The following is a 15,785-nucleotide window of genomic DNA, read 5'->3' as shown; positions in this document are numbered from 1 at the left end:
TGGGAAAAAGAGGGTTTGTTGAACTTTTAATGTTTTTTTTTGTATTTTTAAAAATTTGATTAAACCTTTTTTAAACTTTTATTCAGACTCACACGGGGACCTGAACCTGTGATCACTTGTACCATATACATCTGTAAGGCACTATATAGTACTCTGCAGCCCTGCCTATTAATCCCTGCCACAGGCCACAGCCACACGCATGGTTTAATAGTATCTATGCATGGCAGGCCTGGGACCCTTTACTAAGCTCTGGGCTGCCATGCCAACCCATCGGCAAACCGCAATCGCAACGCAAGAGGTGAGATGAGGCGCCGCAGTCAGGATTGACCTTCATATCTAAACAGTTGAAACAATCACTGACCCGTGTAAAAGGACCTAAATACATGGTGTCCACTTAATGAAGACGACGAGGCTGATAATGAGACTTGGGACAAAATTTATTAAACATTAGGAAAGCATTTACCAGGGGTCTGCATGGCACACATGGCACCACGCTCAGTCAGGTCAGACTGCATGGCACACATGCCACCACGCTCAGTCTGGTCAGAATGCATGGCACACATGCCACCACGCTCAGTCAGGTCAGACTGCATGGCACACATGCTACCATGCTCGGTCAGGTCAGACTGCATGGCACACATGCCACCATGCTCAGTCTGGTCAGACTGCATGGCACACATGCCACCAGGCTCGGTCAGGTCAGACTGCATGGCACACATGCCACCATGCTCGGTCAGGTCAGACTGCATGGCACACATGCCACCACGCTCAGTCTGGTCAGAATGCATGGCACACATGCCACCACACTCAGTCTGGTCAGAATGCATGGCACACATGCCACCACGCTCAGTCTGGTCTCTCCAATACAATATTTTGGCTACTTTTCCAATTCTATAAACTGAACTCTGAAGTTAAAAAGTCACTTGAAATCCTATTTTTCTCATCGTACCCGGGTCCAAACAGTTCTTCCATCAGTTTTTTCTTCCTCTTGCTCTGAAAAACTTCTGGAAGTTTCTCCTTCTTGTTATGACTTCCAGTCTCAATTTTTTGCAGAGAAAGTTCTTCGTGGCCAAGACTGGAGCTGCGTTGAAGCATTAGACTTTTACAGTTATAGGCTTTCCTTAAGGTCAAGATGGGCCCGGTTGCCGGGAGGCCTTGGTGGAGGTTCTCTGTGGCCGCAGTGAATGTGTAATGTCTATTGCGCCTCGGGAGGAAACGCCTGGCATCACCTGACCCAACTCTTCTTCCTGAGTCAGCTTTGGTTTCATTCCACGAGTCATCTGGTTGGTTCTTCTCACAATATCTTGTGTCCTCTAGAGGCGGGTGTTCCCCGGACCCTTGCTGGTCTGGTTCCTCCGATGAGCTTTCCTTGTCTTCCTCGTTGTACTTCCCATCTATTTCCAGAGAGCCATCACTTTCCTCGGTCTGCAAGACTTCATGTATTGGGGCTTCTAAAAATAAAGACATCATGTAGTAAGAGGCAGAAATGTTGGGTTGGCAAAGAAAAAAACAGAAAAAAGAAGGTGGGAAATGTCTCAGGGGCCGATGTGACTCAGGAGTCCAGCCATGGCTCCCCCCAGTCCTGTTGTAGTGGCCCAGAGTTAGTGGGGCCCCTCTATAAGTATGAATGCATTTGTCTCGTGCTTATTGTATTGTCTTTGTGTTGTATGAATTTGATGTGTATTGCACCTCTGCAGCACAGAATGGGTTAACGTGTGAGTTATGTCTGGAAAAGTATCTTGTTGTCTGTCACATGATCATGTTTGATTATATCATTATAGGCAAGGCAGATGCAGTGGAGAATGCCTGCGAGACCCGTGCAGCTAGGACCTCCCATCTTAGCCAGAGAGTTGGCTGAGGTTGTAGTGTGCCGCTTGTGAGTAGAAGAGGCTTTGCTCAGCCCTTAGAGGAGCACCACGATTGAAGAGGCCGAGAAGGAAGGATGCCTTGTAGAGATGAGTGAGCATACTCGTCCGAGCTTGATGCTCGTTCGAGTATTAGGGTGCTCGAGATGCTCGTTACTCGAGACGAGCACCACGCCGTACTCGTCTCGATTAAACGAGCACTGACCATTGAATTCAATGGAGCCGGCAATACAGCCGGCTCCATTGAAAGCAATGGGCTGCCGGCGAGCGCGGGATGAATTTTCGGGAAGGGCTTACAAATATAAGCCCTTACCTGAAAATCATCCTAAAATGTGTAAAAAGTAAAAAAAAAAATATACTCACCTTGTCCCGGCAGAACGATGTTAGCCCATTGAATTCAATGGAGCCGGCAATACAGCCGGCTCCATTGAAAGCAATGGGCTGCCGGCGATCGCACTATGAATTTTCGGGAAAGGCTTAAACATATAAGCCCTTCCCTGCAATTCATCCAGAAATGTGTAAAAATAAAAAAATATATATATACTCACCTGGTCCCGGCAGACGGAGTTCAGCTGCGGCCAGCTGGCAGTTCTCCTGAACTGCTCTCTGTAGTATTCAGCAGCCGGGGATTTAAAGTCCCCGCCTGCTGAATGAGCTCCCTCTGATTGGTCACAGCCTGACCAATCAGAGGCAGATCTCACTCACACCCATTCATGAATTCATGAATGGGTGAGTGAATGCTGCCTCTGATTGGCTCAGCGCAGCTCTCAGCTGAATGACCACAGTTCAGCACCACAGTGCAGGGGACAGCAGGAGAACACGCGGCTGTGCCCCGGCAGCTGAAGGGAGGTGAGTATCTATTTTTTTTATTTTTTAAATCACTTTTAATTCATTTCCAGGGAATGGATTATATGTAAAGCCCTTCCCTGAAAAAGAATTCAGGTGTGCCAGCGGACCATTGTCTTCAATGGAGTCGCCGGCAGCAGCAGCAGCTCCATTGAAGAGAATGCCTGCATTTTTATTCTTTTTTACACTAAAATCTTTATTTTTCAGATAAGGGCTTATATTTTTAAGCCCTTCCCGAAAATTCATCCCGCGCTCGCCGGCAGCCCATTGCTTTCAATGGAGCCGGCTGTATTGCCGGCTCCATTGAATTCAATGGGCTAACATCGTTCTTCTCTGCCACAGTGGCAGATACAGCTGTGGCAGAGGAGAACGATCGTTATGCTGACAGTGGGGGGGGGGAGGGGTCTCACTCTTGCCACTATTGTGGCTTAATAGTGAGACCTCGGAGCCCGAAATGCAGCCCTGCATGTTGCTCCTCGCCTGCCCTATCCATTTCTGGTTTTTTTTTACATGACTTTGGTGATTTGCTAAGATTTTCACAAATGAAAACCTTAGCGGAGCACCAGTCATATACAAAAATGCTCGAGTCACCCATTGACTTCAATGGGGTTCGTTACTCGAAACGAACTCTCGAGCATCACTGAAAGTTCGACTCGAGTAACGAGCACTCAAGCATTTTGGTGCTCGCTCATCTCTAATGCCTTGTGAATACCCTGGGCCCAATTTACCCAGACCTTTGTGTTAATGGATTGAAAGGACTGGGAGAGAATGAGGAGCCATCATGCAGCGTATCCACTTTCCGAATGTGAGTGATGACCGGCAGAGAGCTGGAGAGAGAAGGAGAGAGAGCAGCACCTCACAGATAACTAGGACTGTGGACTCCTCTGTAAACCTGTGAATCCTCCCTGTCACACCACTTTGTGTCTTGTACTGCTTCCCTGCTGGCGTGTATTACTGAACTGTACAAAGTCACTTCCAGTAAACGAGCTTCACTGACCGTTCCCAGTTTGGCTCTGAAAGTTAAATCAACAACTGGATTCACTGCAGAGGATGGAACGGTGATGTCACAAGGGACAAAAAGGACCAAGGTAAACCATCAGTGGGTTAACCTATTTAATAGCCTGCCCTTGGCCCCTTGGATGTGTCCCTGATTACCCTCTGGGTGACAAGGCCTAAACTCTACCTCGCTGTCTCTTAGGCTGGGGCCCGCTCCTCGGACGCTGCAGGATGCCTAGCTGTAAGACAACTAGCTGCAGCAGGAGCCTCCCCCCTCTGTCCTGCCTGCAGTAGGATGAAAAGATTGTGAAGTCCCCTTGGACAAGCCTTTTTATTTCATGATCATGCAAAAAATACTGCAAACAACTGCAGTCACAGCCTGTTCTGTTCCTCTGTCTATTTTTTATCCCTCCATGTGAGGTTTTTGGTTGTTATTTAGGTCCTTCCTGTAAGACATTAAACCTCATGAAAAGTTTGGAGACTACAAAGTGAGTCTCTTGTGTGGCTCATAGTCAATCCAGCCCCCCCCCCCCCCCCCCCCACCACCACCACCACCACCAAGGACCAAATCCAGACCCTCCTGAACTCCCTTGCTGGAAACTACAATGATGGCGCCCCCACGAGAGGCGGTTAAGTCCAGCAAGAGACTGTAAACCCCGGTGAAGCTGCCGGGGACCTGAATGATGTACTGCTGGAGGGACTCCATACTGAACAAGTACAGGAAGGACTGGAGGTGCCCTCTATGCTCCGTTGGTGCAGGGACTGATGGGTGTGCGGAGGAGGATAGTTAAGGTCATGCTATTCTCTGGCACTCACCGGCGCCGGTCATCTGGGCATCATCGTCTTCCTCTTCAGTGCTGTCATTCTCGGGCTCAGTAGTCTGTAACATATTCATGTTTGATACAATGTATATATATATTATACACATATAGAAATGTGATGACATGGAAAGATGCTGACATAATCAAGGACTTACCAGCATGGAGCGTCCGCTGGAGCCCCCGTAGACGCAGCGGGGCAGATTTACTAATACTTACACTTAGTCTTAAGATGCAGCAGTTTACCAGAGCAGCTCTGCTCAATGACATCTGGCCCATTTACAGACTGTCAAGCCAACGTTTATACCACCGCCTTAGTTTATGACAAAAATTATGCCATTTCTTTGTCACATGGTGTCACATTTAGTCTACGGCCCTTTTCTACAAAGGAACACCCCTTTGGACACTGCAAGAAATGTCTGAAAGTGTTTAAAGCACATAGTAAATATGGCGCAAAACATGATCATCAGTTTGCCGCTATAATTTGTGCCAGAAAACTGTTGAATTTCCTATAGTAAATCTGCCGCAGCGCGGTTGTGTCACCGTCAAGCTGCATGCAGGTTGTGTCACCGTCAGGCTGTATGCAGGTTGTGTCACCGTCAGGCTGTATGCAGGTTGTGTTACCGTCAGGCTGTATGCGGGTTGTGTCACCGTCAGGCTGTATGCGGGTTGTATCACCGTCAGGCTGTATGCAGGTTGTGTCACCGTCAGGCTGTATGCGGGTTGTGTCACCGTCAGGCTGTATGCGGGTTGTGTCACCGTCAAGCTGCATGCAGGTTGTGTCACCGTCAGGCTGTATGCAGGTTGTATCACCATCAGGCTGTATGCGGGTTGTGTCACCGTCAGGCTGTATGCGGGTTGTGTCACCGTCAGGCTGCATGCAGGTTGTGTCACCGTCAGGCTGTATGCGGGTTGTGTCACCGTCAGGCTGTATGCGGGTTGTGTCACCGTCAGGCTGCATGCAGGTTGTGTCACCGTCAGGCTGTATGCGGGTTGTGTCACCGTCAGGCTGTATGCGGGTTGTGTCACCGTCAGGCTGCATGCGGGTTGTGTCACCGTCAGGCTGTATGCGGGTTGTGTCACCGTCAGGCTGTATGCAGGTTGTGTCACCGTCAGGCTGTATGCAGGTTGTATCACCATCAGGCTGTATGCGGGTTGTGTCACCGTCAGGCTGTATGCGGGTTGTGTCACCGTCAGGCTGCATGCAGGTTGTGTCACCGTCAGGCTGTATGCGGGTTGTGTCACCGTCAGGCTGTATGCAGGTTGTATCACCATCAGGCTGTATGCGGGTTGTGTCACCGTCAGGCTGTATGCGGGTTGTGTCACCGTCAGGCTGTATGCAGGTTGTGTCACCGTCAGGCTGTATGCGGGTTGTGTCACCGTCAGGCTGTATGCAGGTTGTGTCACCGTCAGGCTGTATGCAGGTTGTGTCACCGTCAGGCTGTATGCAGGTTGTGTCACTGTCAGGCTGTATGCGGGTTGTATCACCGTCAGGCTGTATGCAGGTTGTGTCACCGTCAGGCTGTATGCAGGTTGTATCACCGTCAGGCTGTATGCGGGTTGTGTCACCGTCAGGCTGTATGCAGGTTGTATCACCGTCAGGCTGTATGCAGGTTGTGTCACCGTCAGGCTGCATGCGGGTTGTGTCACCGTCAGGCTGTATGCAGGTTGTGTCACCGTCAGGCTGTATGCAGGTTGTGTCACCGTCAGGCTGCATGCGGGTTGTGTCACCATCAAGCTGTATGCAGGTTGTGTCACCGTCAGGCTGTATGCAGGTTGTGTCACCGTCAGGCTGCATGCGGGTTGTGTCACCATCAAGCTGTATGCAGGTTGTGTCACTGTCAGGCTGTATGCGGGTTGTGTCACCGTCAGGCTGTATGCGGGTTGTGTCACTGTCAGGCTGTATGCAGGTTGTATCACCGTCAGGCTGTATGCAGGTTGTATCACCGTCAGGCTGTATGCAGGTTGTGTCACCGTCAGGCTGTATGCGGGTTGTGTCACCGTCAGGCTGTATGCGGGTTGTGTCACCGTCAGGCTGCATGCGGGTTGTGTCACCGTCAGGCTGTATGCAGGTTGTGTCACCGTCAGGCTGTATGCAGGTTGTGTCACCGTCAGGCTGCATGCGGGTTGTGTCACCATCAAGCTGTATGCAGGTTGTGTCACCGTCAGGCTGTATGCAGGTTGTGTCACCGTCAGGCTGCATGCGGGTTGTGTCACCATCAAGCTGTATGCAGGTTGTGTCACTGTCAGGCTGTATGCGGGTTGTGTCACCGTCAGGCTGTATGCGGGTTTTGTCACTGTCAGGCTGTATGCAGGTTGTATCACCGTCAGGCTGTATGCAGGTTGTATCACCGTCAGGCTGTATGCAGGTTGTGTCACCGTCAGGCTGTATGCGGGTTGTGTCACCGTCAGGCTGTATGCGGGTTGTGTCACCGTCAGGCTGTATGCAGGTTGTGTCACCGTCAGGCTGTATGCAGGTTGTGTCACCGTCAGGCTGCATGCGGGTTGTGTCACCGTCAGGCTGTATGTGGGTTGGTTGAACTGGAGGCCAACCGCTCGCTATATACATGGAGCCGATGAGTCTACGATGGAGATCACTGAGGAAGCCATTAGTGGGATACTGCCCCAATATATGTCATACCCCTGATGATGTGACGCCTCTAACTGTGAAAGCCTAAAGACTCAGGTGACCATCTGTACCGGAAGTGATTGGAGACCGGGTAGAATGGCAAGGAATACAGCGGCAGGCGGGCCAGAGAATGCAGTAGCGCAGGTGGGTAGAGTAGTAAGGGGGTATAGTGGAAGAGGGTGGTGGAGTGACAAAGAATGCAGAACGCAGTAACGCGGGTCGGGAACACAATGTATATTGGCTGGTTTATTGTTTTCTCAGCGGTCACTTTGCCGCTGGAGAAGCGCTTTCATCTGCCCCTGGTGATGTCATTGCCCCCCAGTGATGTCATTGCTCCGCCCCCAGTGATGTCATTGCTCCACCTCCCCTGGTTATGTCATCGCTCCGCCCCCTGGTGATGCCATTGCTGGGCCCAGTGATGTCATTGTCCCGCCCCCAGTGATGTCATTGCTCCACCTCCCCTGGTGATGTAATTGTTCCAACTGGTGATATCATTGCTCCGCCCCCTGATGATGGCATTGCCCCGCCCCTAGCGATGTCATTGCTCCACCCCGGTGATGTCATTGCTCCACCCCCTGGTTATGTCATTGCTCCGCCCCCTGGTCACGCCATTAAAGGTCCTACAACATATATAAAACACACAGTCTGACCGGCAGAAGAACAACACAGTGAGGGCTCTTGCAAGGGGAGGGCAAAAATAACACATTGAGAATACAACTAAGCCGTTATTATCTCACAACTCTCACGGTCCTGACAGAACACACTGACCTACCTCCACCACAGAGATTCAGTGGGCTGAAGGACCTGTGGGGATGTCACTGCTGTGGGAGGAGCTAAGCTGTGCTTGTCTTGTGTGGTAATCAAGCTGCTGTGAGTGTGATGTGCCTCCAGAAACACTGGGACTATAATGTCCTAATAATTACTAGTCCTCCAAATAACCACCCAGAGGTCACTAGCCAGATAACAAGATATAGCTACATTGGGAGTCCAGAACCAAGCCAGATCCCCTCCTGCAATAATCCCACCAAACACCAACTTCGAGGACCCCCACACCCTCAACCAGTGCTGCCATGACAATAAACACAAAGGCTGCCATAAATCCAACCTCACACTGTTGGACCCTTCAGCAAACCCAAAAAAGAAGAACCCCATCATTTAAAATTTTTACCAAGTGGTCCTAAAATGGCTGAACCTTACTTCATGGTCAGCCCTTTTATATAACCCCATCTGCCCCCCCTCACCACTGCCAGCCCACCTCACCCTGTCATGTACGCCTTCCCCCCATGCTTCCAGACACTCAGTCTGGCTTCCCTGGATGAGACAGAGACCTTGGGTCCCGGGCTGAAGAACACAGTTTTGTTTACCTTGTCTTGGGGCTCACCACATTCTTGGCCTCGGTGGGCATCGGGCTGATCTGGTGTGAACATCTCGCTCTCTGTCTGGATGCTCTTAGTGAAAGTCATTCCTACAAAACCAAATGTTATGGGTCGGTGATTTTCGGCAGTTGCCACTCCCCCATGCTCCTCTTGTGGTTGCCCCCCCCCCCCCCCCACGGTCCTCTTACGATTGCCGCCCACCTTTTGCACTCCTCTTGTGGTTGCCCTCCCACTCGTGCCTCTTGTGGTTGCCCCCTCCACGTGCTCCTCTTGTGGTTGCACCCTCTACGTGCTCCTCTTGTGGTTGCCCCCTCTACGTGCTCCTCTTGTGGTTGCACCCTCTACGTGCTCCTCTTGTGGTTGCCCCCTCTACGTGCTCCTCTTGTGGTTGCCCCCTCTACGTGCTTCTCTTGTGGTTGCCCTCTCTACGTGCTCCTCTTGTGGTTGCCCTCTCTACGCGCTCCTCTTGTGGTTTCCCCCTCTACGTGCTCCTCTTGTGGTTGCCGACCACCTTTTGCGCTCCTCTTGTGGTTGCCCCCTCACACGCGCCTCTTGTGGTTGCCCCCTCCACGTTCTCCTCTTGTGGTTGCTCCCTCCCTTCCTCGTGCTCCTCTTGTTGTTGCCCCCTCCACGTGCTCCTCTTGTGGTTGCCTTCCCCCGTGCTCCTCTTGTGGTTGCTCCCCCCCTTCCCTGTGCTCCTCTTGTTGTTGCCCCCTCCATGTGCTCTTCTTGTGGTTGCCCCCCCTTCCCCGTGCTCCTCTTGTTGTTGCCCCCTCCATGTGCTCCTCTTGTTGTTGCCCCCCCTCCCCCTTTCCCGTGCTCCTCTTGTTGTTGCCCCCCCTCCCCCTTCCACGTGCTCCTCTTCTGGTTGTCCCCTCCACGTGCTCCTTCCTGACCGTCCACCCCTCGATCATACCTACCTCCCTAACTGTATATTCATCCATCATACCTCCCTCTTTGTCTGTCCATCCCTCCATCATACCTACCTCCCTGACCGTCCATCCCTCCATCATACCTACCTCCCTGACCATCTATTCATCCATCATACCTACCTCCCTGACCGTCCATCCCTCCATCATACCTACCTCCCTGACTGTCCATTCATCCATCATACCTCCCTCCCTAACCGTATATTCATCCATCATACCTCCCTCCTTGTCCGTCCATCTCTCCATTGTACCTACCTCCCTGACCGTCCATTCATCTATCATATCTCCCTGACCATCCATTGATCCATCATACCTACCTCCCTGACCTTCTCGGCTGCCATATTTCCAGATATCTCTTGGTATTCGATGGGCATAGATGTTTTTTATATGCAGTTCTCTCTCTTTTTTCTTAAAATGAAAGGAAATACAAATTAAAACAGAAAAGGTCCTGCAGGAAGAGGTTCATCACGCCACCTGCTGGTCAGATAGGGTATTGCAGCCTTGGGATATTTTGCATCTCTATTCTTTTGAGGCTGGACAGATACCGTTTCTCCTTGTAGAAAGCACTAAGTAGGTGTGAGGAGACTTAAAGGCCGTGCAATGCACTCTGGGAAAGTTGATATTCAAATTAGAAATAGTACAACCCTCTGCAGCGCCACCTAATGGAAAGTGGCTTTTATACTTTGGGGAAAATGGTCAGTGAAATAACATTTGTGGACCTGCAGAAAAGTATCCACAGAGACACCAGGATGTGCAGGACAAGGCCAGCAGAGCTGCCCCAACAGTGACCGAAAGTAGCGAGCGACCCTGCAAAAGATTCTACAAGATCCGACGGCCAGAAAACCCTGAGGTTCTGCAGGAAGCTGACGATGCTGGGATTCCATCCTCGTGTGCAGGAAGCTACATGCCCCTGTAGAGCTCTGACCAAAGCCCTTCAGGAGACACAGTAACGGTATGGATGAGAGGAAGTCGTGACCCAACATCCTGGATCCGCGCCAAATAAAGCAGCTCATACCGCAATCACCTGGATATGTCATACAGTCATCTGGGCGCTGCAAACAACCAGGAGAGCGGAGCACCCCTTCACATGTGTGGTCATTGACGGTATAACTTACTGAATAGTCACGTCTGTCGTCTGCTGCGGCGGTACCTGGCGGTCAATACGGACAGCTCACATGTTGGGTATGAGCTGAGGTGCCAACTCCAACTGAGGCGGACCCCCATCATCTCCAGACCGCCAGATAGATCGGAGCCGATCGTTATATGTGTCTAACGATCGGGTCACATCTGAAACGCATAGCACTCGTTACTGAATGCTCCATTATACTTGTGGCTGCCCTGCTTGATGCCTTTGCCGTTCACACTGGGAAATATCCCATCCGTCTGACATCTGACAGTCCCGATCCATCATCCTGCTGAGCCGGCGGTGGAGCGGTAGAGCTGGCGGCGGAGCTCTTCTGGAGTTGTGTCGTTCTACCCTATCCAGGTGTGAATATCTACCTAATGGGGGTTTCTGGGATTAAAATATTGATGCACTATCCTCAGGACAGAACATTAATACCGGGTCAGTGGAGGTCCCCTCCTGGCCCCCCCATGATCAGCTATCAAGGGGCGGCATCACGCGGGCAAAGTGCCAACTACAAATGTCCCTCAGAGCATTGGGGAGTCTTCTAGGTCTACAGCCGGTTCGAGGGACATACTTCAATGTGTTACATGGCTACTGGACTCGGCCCCCGCGGCTCTCCGGTAGGAGCCCCTTTCCCCCGGTACCTTTACGGTTTGCTGCAGTAATAGGATTTGATCCTGCAGCCTTCTGGCGGTGCCGCGGGCCTCAGACGTCTTCTTACTTTCTAGAGCCAGTTGACGGTTGTAGAAGCGCGTCGTGAGGTGGAGTTGTTTCTCCAGGACCTGCAAGCAGAGGAGCAAGAAGTGACTGGAGCTCCGTGCGCCGAAGGTTTCTATTCCTGTACAGATTCACAGGGATAGCGTGCTGATCAGCAGAGACTCCGCTGATCAGCACGCTATCCCCCCTCCCATGGACAAGGGGAACCTGTAATTGTGCTCCGGCCCTTTAAGTATTTTTGGCTGATTTTCCTCTGTTTTTGTGGCAAAAAGTTTCATTCAGAAGCAAACTACAAACTACTGAAGGGACGGTGTAATATGTCAGCAGATTTAGGCGGGGCTCACACAGGTGTATGGTTACCACGTATTACATGTACGCCCGTGTGATATGCAGTAACTGACAGGCCATCGATTACATTGCCTGCATTAGCGTGATTGCAGCATGTTGTATTTTGCCGTGTATATACAGGTGCTGGAGCCCGCTGTTCTCTGTGGCTGAGTATATTCCCGCAGCCCATACGTAATTACATTGCAGGTTGTAGGTGGAGCCCGCTTCCCACTTTCCGTGCCTCCGTATGTCAGGGTGGTCCTCAGGGGTCCCTGTTAACGCTACCTTCTCTTTGCTGCTCTGGAGTTCCATCTTGACCGACAGCCGGGATAGCTTCTTGCTGAGCTCTTCTCTCTCCTTGAGGTTCTTATCCTCCGCGAGTCGCTGTAACCGCAGTAAGTTGTCCTTCGTCTTCAGCAGTTCGCCTTCTGCGGTTTTCAGCCGCAGGGACAGCCCCCGCTCGCTCCTCTGCGCCGCTCTTAGGTTTTCTCTCAGAGCCCCTACTTCATTACTATGCTGAGTTATAAGGTGGTGGACGCTGCCCTCCGAGCCTTCGTACTTCTGCAGCGCCTTCATGTGTCTGCGCTGGAGGCGGGTCAGTAGGCGGTTCTGGCATTTCACGTCCCCCAGGCTGCGCTGCACCTCACACAGTTCGTCCTTCAGTACCTTAATGTTGCGAACCTGCGCTGATAAGATGCGCCGTGTGATGTCACGTTCAGCGTGACGAATAGCAATGGGCGGATGTTGAAGCTTCAGGGTCGACCGCTTCCATGGCGGCGACTTCCTCCAGGAAAACCCTGTGTATGCTGATCACAAAGAGGGAGATGTTAAAGGAGCCGCGGAACCTCGGGGGCGGAGCATGACACTGGGATACTCTCTGGTCTCCCACTGATGCCCCGCCCCCTCGGGCCTATTACATGATGACTCTACTCCAGCGGTTAACATTTTGGAATATGATCTCTTTAACCCCTTAATGACTGCTATAAGACCCGGATGATTGGATACTGTATCATTTTCCGGTGATCGAGGGATCCGGAGAGACCAGAATCGTATATAACCCATGAGAGAGTCTTCACCGCTGCACCCACAGAAAACCGCCTTACAGTCCTTCTGTCGGCTCTCCGGGACCTGAACCAGGATCCACATGGACTCCGGAGACCTTCAGTCTGATGAAGGGCCGCAGACACAAAACGTCGCTTATAAAACCATAGGAGCAACAAACAAAACTGCTAAGATGTCTCTGATTGACCTTCTAGATGGACCCTCGTCCTGCAATACACGGGCCGCCATGGTGGTGGCGCTGCAATGGGCTCACCCCCATAATCCGAACCCGGCAGGGGAGACAGGCGCAGGGACCAAGAGCTGCCACAAGGAGTGCCGGTGAGCCCGCAGCATAATGTCCCCTTGTAGAGTCCTTACAACTTCTTACCAACTTTAGGAAGTGTTTGACGCATCTTGTTCTTTGGCGTTTCTGGCGTCTCATTGACACTCTCAGGCGTCTCGGAGGAGGAGGAGGAGTTTTCACTGAGGGAACGGCTGCTGCAGCTCCTCTTACTTCTGTCTCTTGGGCTAGTAGTATCACTGCTGGGACTTGTGGTCTGCTCATTGGGTGGGCTGACGGACTTCCCCTCCGCAGGGTCTGTAGAAGGTTCCCGCCTCCATTCGCCATTTCCGCTCATCCTGTTTTGTGGTCTAAGTGTAACATAAATGGTTAATATCACTAACAGCAAGCAGAGATATTGAAAACATTACTGCCTGAAAGCATTAACCGTCCTTGTCGCCCCCGGCAACCAATCACAGCGCAACTTTTACCACAGCTGTTTCAGAAATGAAAGCTGCGCTCTGATTGGTTGCTGGGGGCGACAAGGACGGTTCTTCCTTTAGACTGTGTTGATAAACGAGAACTACGGATCCGTCCCGAGAACACGGAGGCGGCGCGGCCATTCATGTGAACAAACATATTAAGCGCAGAAGTCAGCTTGTCGCTGGTGGAGATGACAGGCGTCACGAGTAGCGGTGCGGCCCGATAGAGATCAATGGGCTTCAGCAGCGCGCTAAACATGTGAAATACACGTATCCATCGCAGCGGATGGCGGCCGCCCCGTATAGACAGCAGCGGTCAGCGGAGCCTGGTGCTAACAGACCGCGGAGGATGGACAGTATCGCCCCCCTCAGGAGTATAACCCCCACCGTCCGCTCCCTCGTCTGCCGGTCTGTATCACCCCCCTCAGGAGTACAACCCTCACCGTCCGCTCTCTCCTCTGCCGGTCTGCATCCCCTCTCAGGAGTATAACCTCCATCGTCCGCTCCCTTCTCTGCCGGTCTGTATCCCCTCTCAGGAGTATAACCCCCATCGTCCGCTCCCTCCTCTGCCGGTCTGTATCCCCTCTCAGGAGTATAACCCCCACCGTCTGCTCCCTCCTCTGCTGGTCTGTATAGACCTCTCAGGAGTACAAACCTCACCGTCCGCTCCCTCCTCTGCCGGTCTGCATCGCCCCCCTCAGGAGTATAACCCCCACCGTCCGCTCCCTCCTCTGCCGGTCTGTATCCCCTCTCAGGAGTATAACCCCCACCGTCCGCTCCCTCCTCTGCCGGTCTGTATCCCCTCTCAGGAGTATAACCCCCACCGTCCGCTCCCTCGTCTGCCGGTCTGTATCGCCCCCTCAGGAGTATAACCCCCACCGTCCGCTCCCTCCTCTGCCGGTCTGTATCGCCCCCTCAGGAGTACAACCCCCACGTCTGCTCCCTCCTCTGCCAGTCTGTATTGCCCCCTCAGGAGTACAACCCCCACCGTCTGCTCCCTCCTCTGCCAGTCTGTATCGCCCCCTCAGGAGTACAACCCCCACCGTCTGCTCCCTCCTCTGCTGGTCGGTATCGCTGCCCTCAGGAGTAAAACCCCCACCGTCCGCTCCCTCCTCTGCCAGTCTGTATCGCCCCCTCAGGAGTACAACCCCCACGTCTGCTCCCTCCTCTGCCGGTCTGTATTGACCTGTTAGGAGTACAACCCCCACCGTCCGCTCCCTCCTCTGCTGGTCTGTTTCGCCCCCTCAGGAGTATAACCCCCACCGTCCGCTTCCTCCTCTGCCGGTCTGTATCGCCCCCTTCAGGAGTACAACCCCCACTGTCCGCTCCCAGCGCTCCGCACAGCTCCTGCCAACAGTTTCCAACAGATGTTTTGCTGCAGCTGTATGCGGTTACCATGGAGACAAGGAGCACAGCGGTGCATGCTGGGAGGTGTAGTTCCTGGAGCCAGGACTGCACCTTGTGGCCACATGCCAGTCTATGGCCCCGCGTTGCGCCCTCACCTCTATGTGTATATACTGAGGAAGATCTACCTCAACTCTGTGTATATATACTGAGCAGAATCTACCTCCCCTCTGTGTGTATATACGGAGGAGAATCTACCTCACCTCTATGTGTATATACGGAGGAGAATCTACCTCACCTCTATGTGTATATACGGAGGAGAATCTACCTCACCTCCATGTGTATATACTGAGGAGAATCTACCTCACCTCTATGTGTATATACGGAGGAGAATCTACCTCACCTCCATGTGTATATACTGAGGAGAATCTACCTCACCACTATGTGTATATACTGAGGAGAATCTACCTCCCCTCTATGTGTATATACCGAGGAGAATCTACCTCCCCTCTATGTGTATATACCGAGGAGAATCTACCTCACCTCTGTGTGTATATACTGAGGAGAATCTACCTCACCTCTATGTGTATATACCGAGGAGAATCTACCTCACATCTGTGTGTATATACTGAGGAGAATCTACCTCACCTCTGTGTGTATATACTGAGGAGAATCTACCTCACCTCTGTGTGTATATACTGAGGAGAATCTACCTCACCTCTGTGTATATACTGAGGAGAATCTACCTCACCTCTATGTGTATATACTGAGGAAAATCTACCTCACCTCTATGTGTATATACTGAGGAGAATCTACCTCACCTCTATGTGTATATACTGAGGAGAATCTACCTAACCTCTATGTGTATATACTGAGGAGAATCTACCTCACCTCTATGTGTATATACTGAGAAGAATCTACCTCCCCTCTATGTGTATATACCGAGGAGAATCTACCTGACCCCTGTGTGTATATACTGAGGAGAATCTACCTCACCTCTATGTGCATA

At 51.8% G+C, this 15,785-nt stretch overlaps 1 protein-coding gene across 1 annotated transcript; it reads right to left on the bottom strand.

Annotated features, from left to right (window-relative positions):
• Positions 1 to 419: 419 nt before the first annotated feature.
• Positions 420 to 13,308, bottom strand: LCA5L (lebercilin LCA5 like). The gene is made up of 7 exons (XM_066598939.1): positions 13,059 to 13,308; positions 11,758 to 12,435; positions 11,230 to 11,423; positions 9,777 to 9,867; positions 8,519 to 8,619; positions 4,524 to 4,587; positions 420 to 1,451 (listed from the first exon to the last, which is right to left on the bottom strand). Exons 1-7 carry the CDS (start codon positions 13,306 to 13,308, stop codon positions 892 to 894), a joined length of 1,938 nt encoding a protein of 645 aa, XP_066455036.1. The 3' UTR covers positions 420 to 891.
• Between the last annotated feature and the right edge of the window lie 2,477 nt (positions 13,309 to 15,785).

This window comes from Eleutherodactylus coqui, chromosome 4, assembly GCF_035609145.1.
Source record: "Eleutherodactylus coqui strain aEleCoq1 chromosome 4, aEleCoq1.hap1, whole genome shotgun sequence".
Classification (NCBI taxonomy): domain Eukaryota; kingdom Metazoa; phylum Chordata; class Amphibia; order Anura; family Eleutherodactylidae; genus Eleutherodactylus; species Eleutherodactylus coqui.
This window is presented reverse-complemented; position numbering and strand designations above follow the sequence as displayed.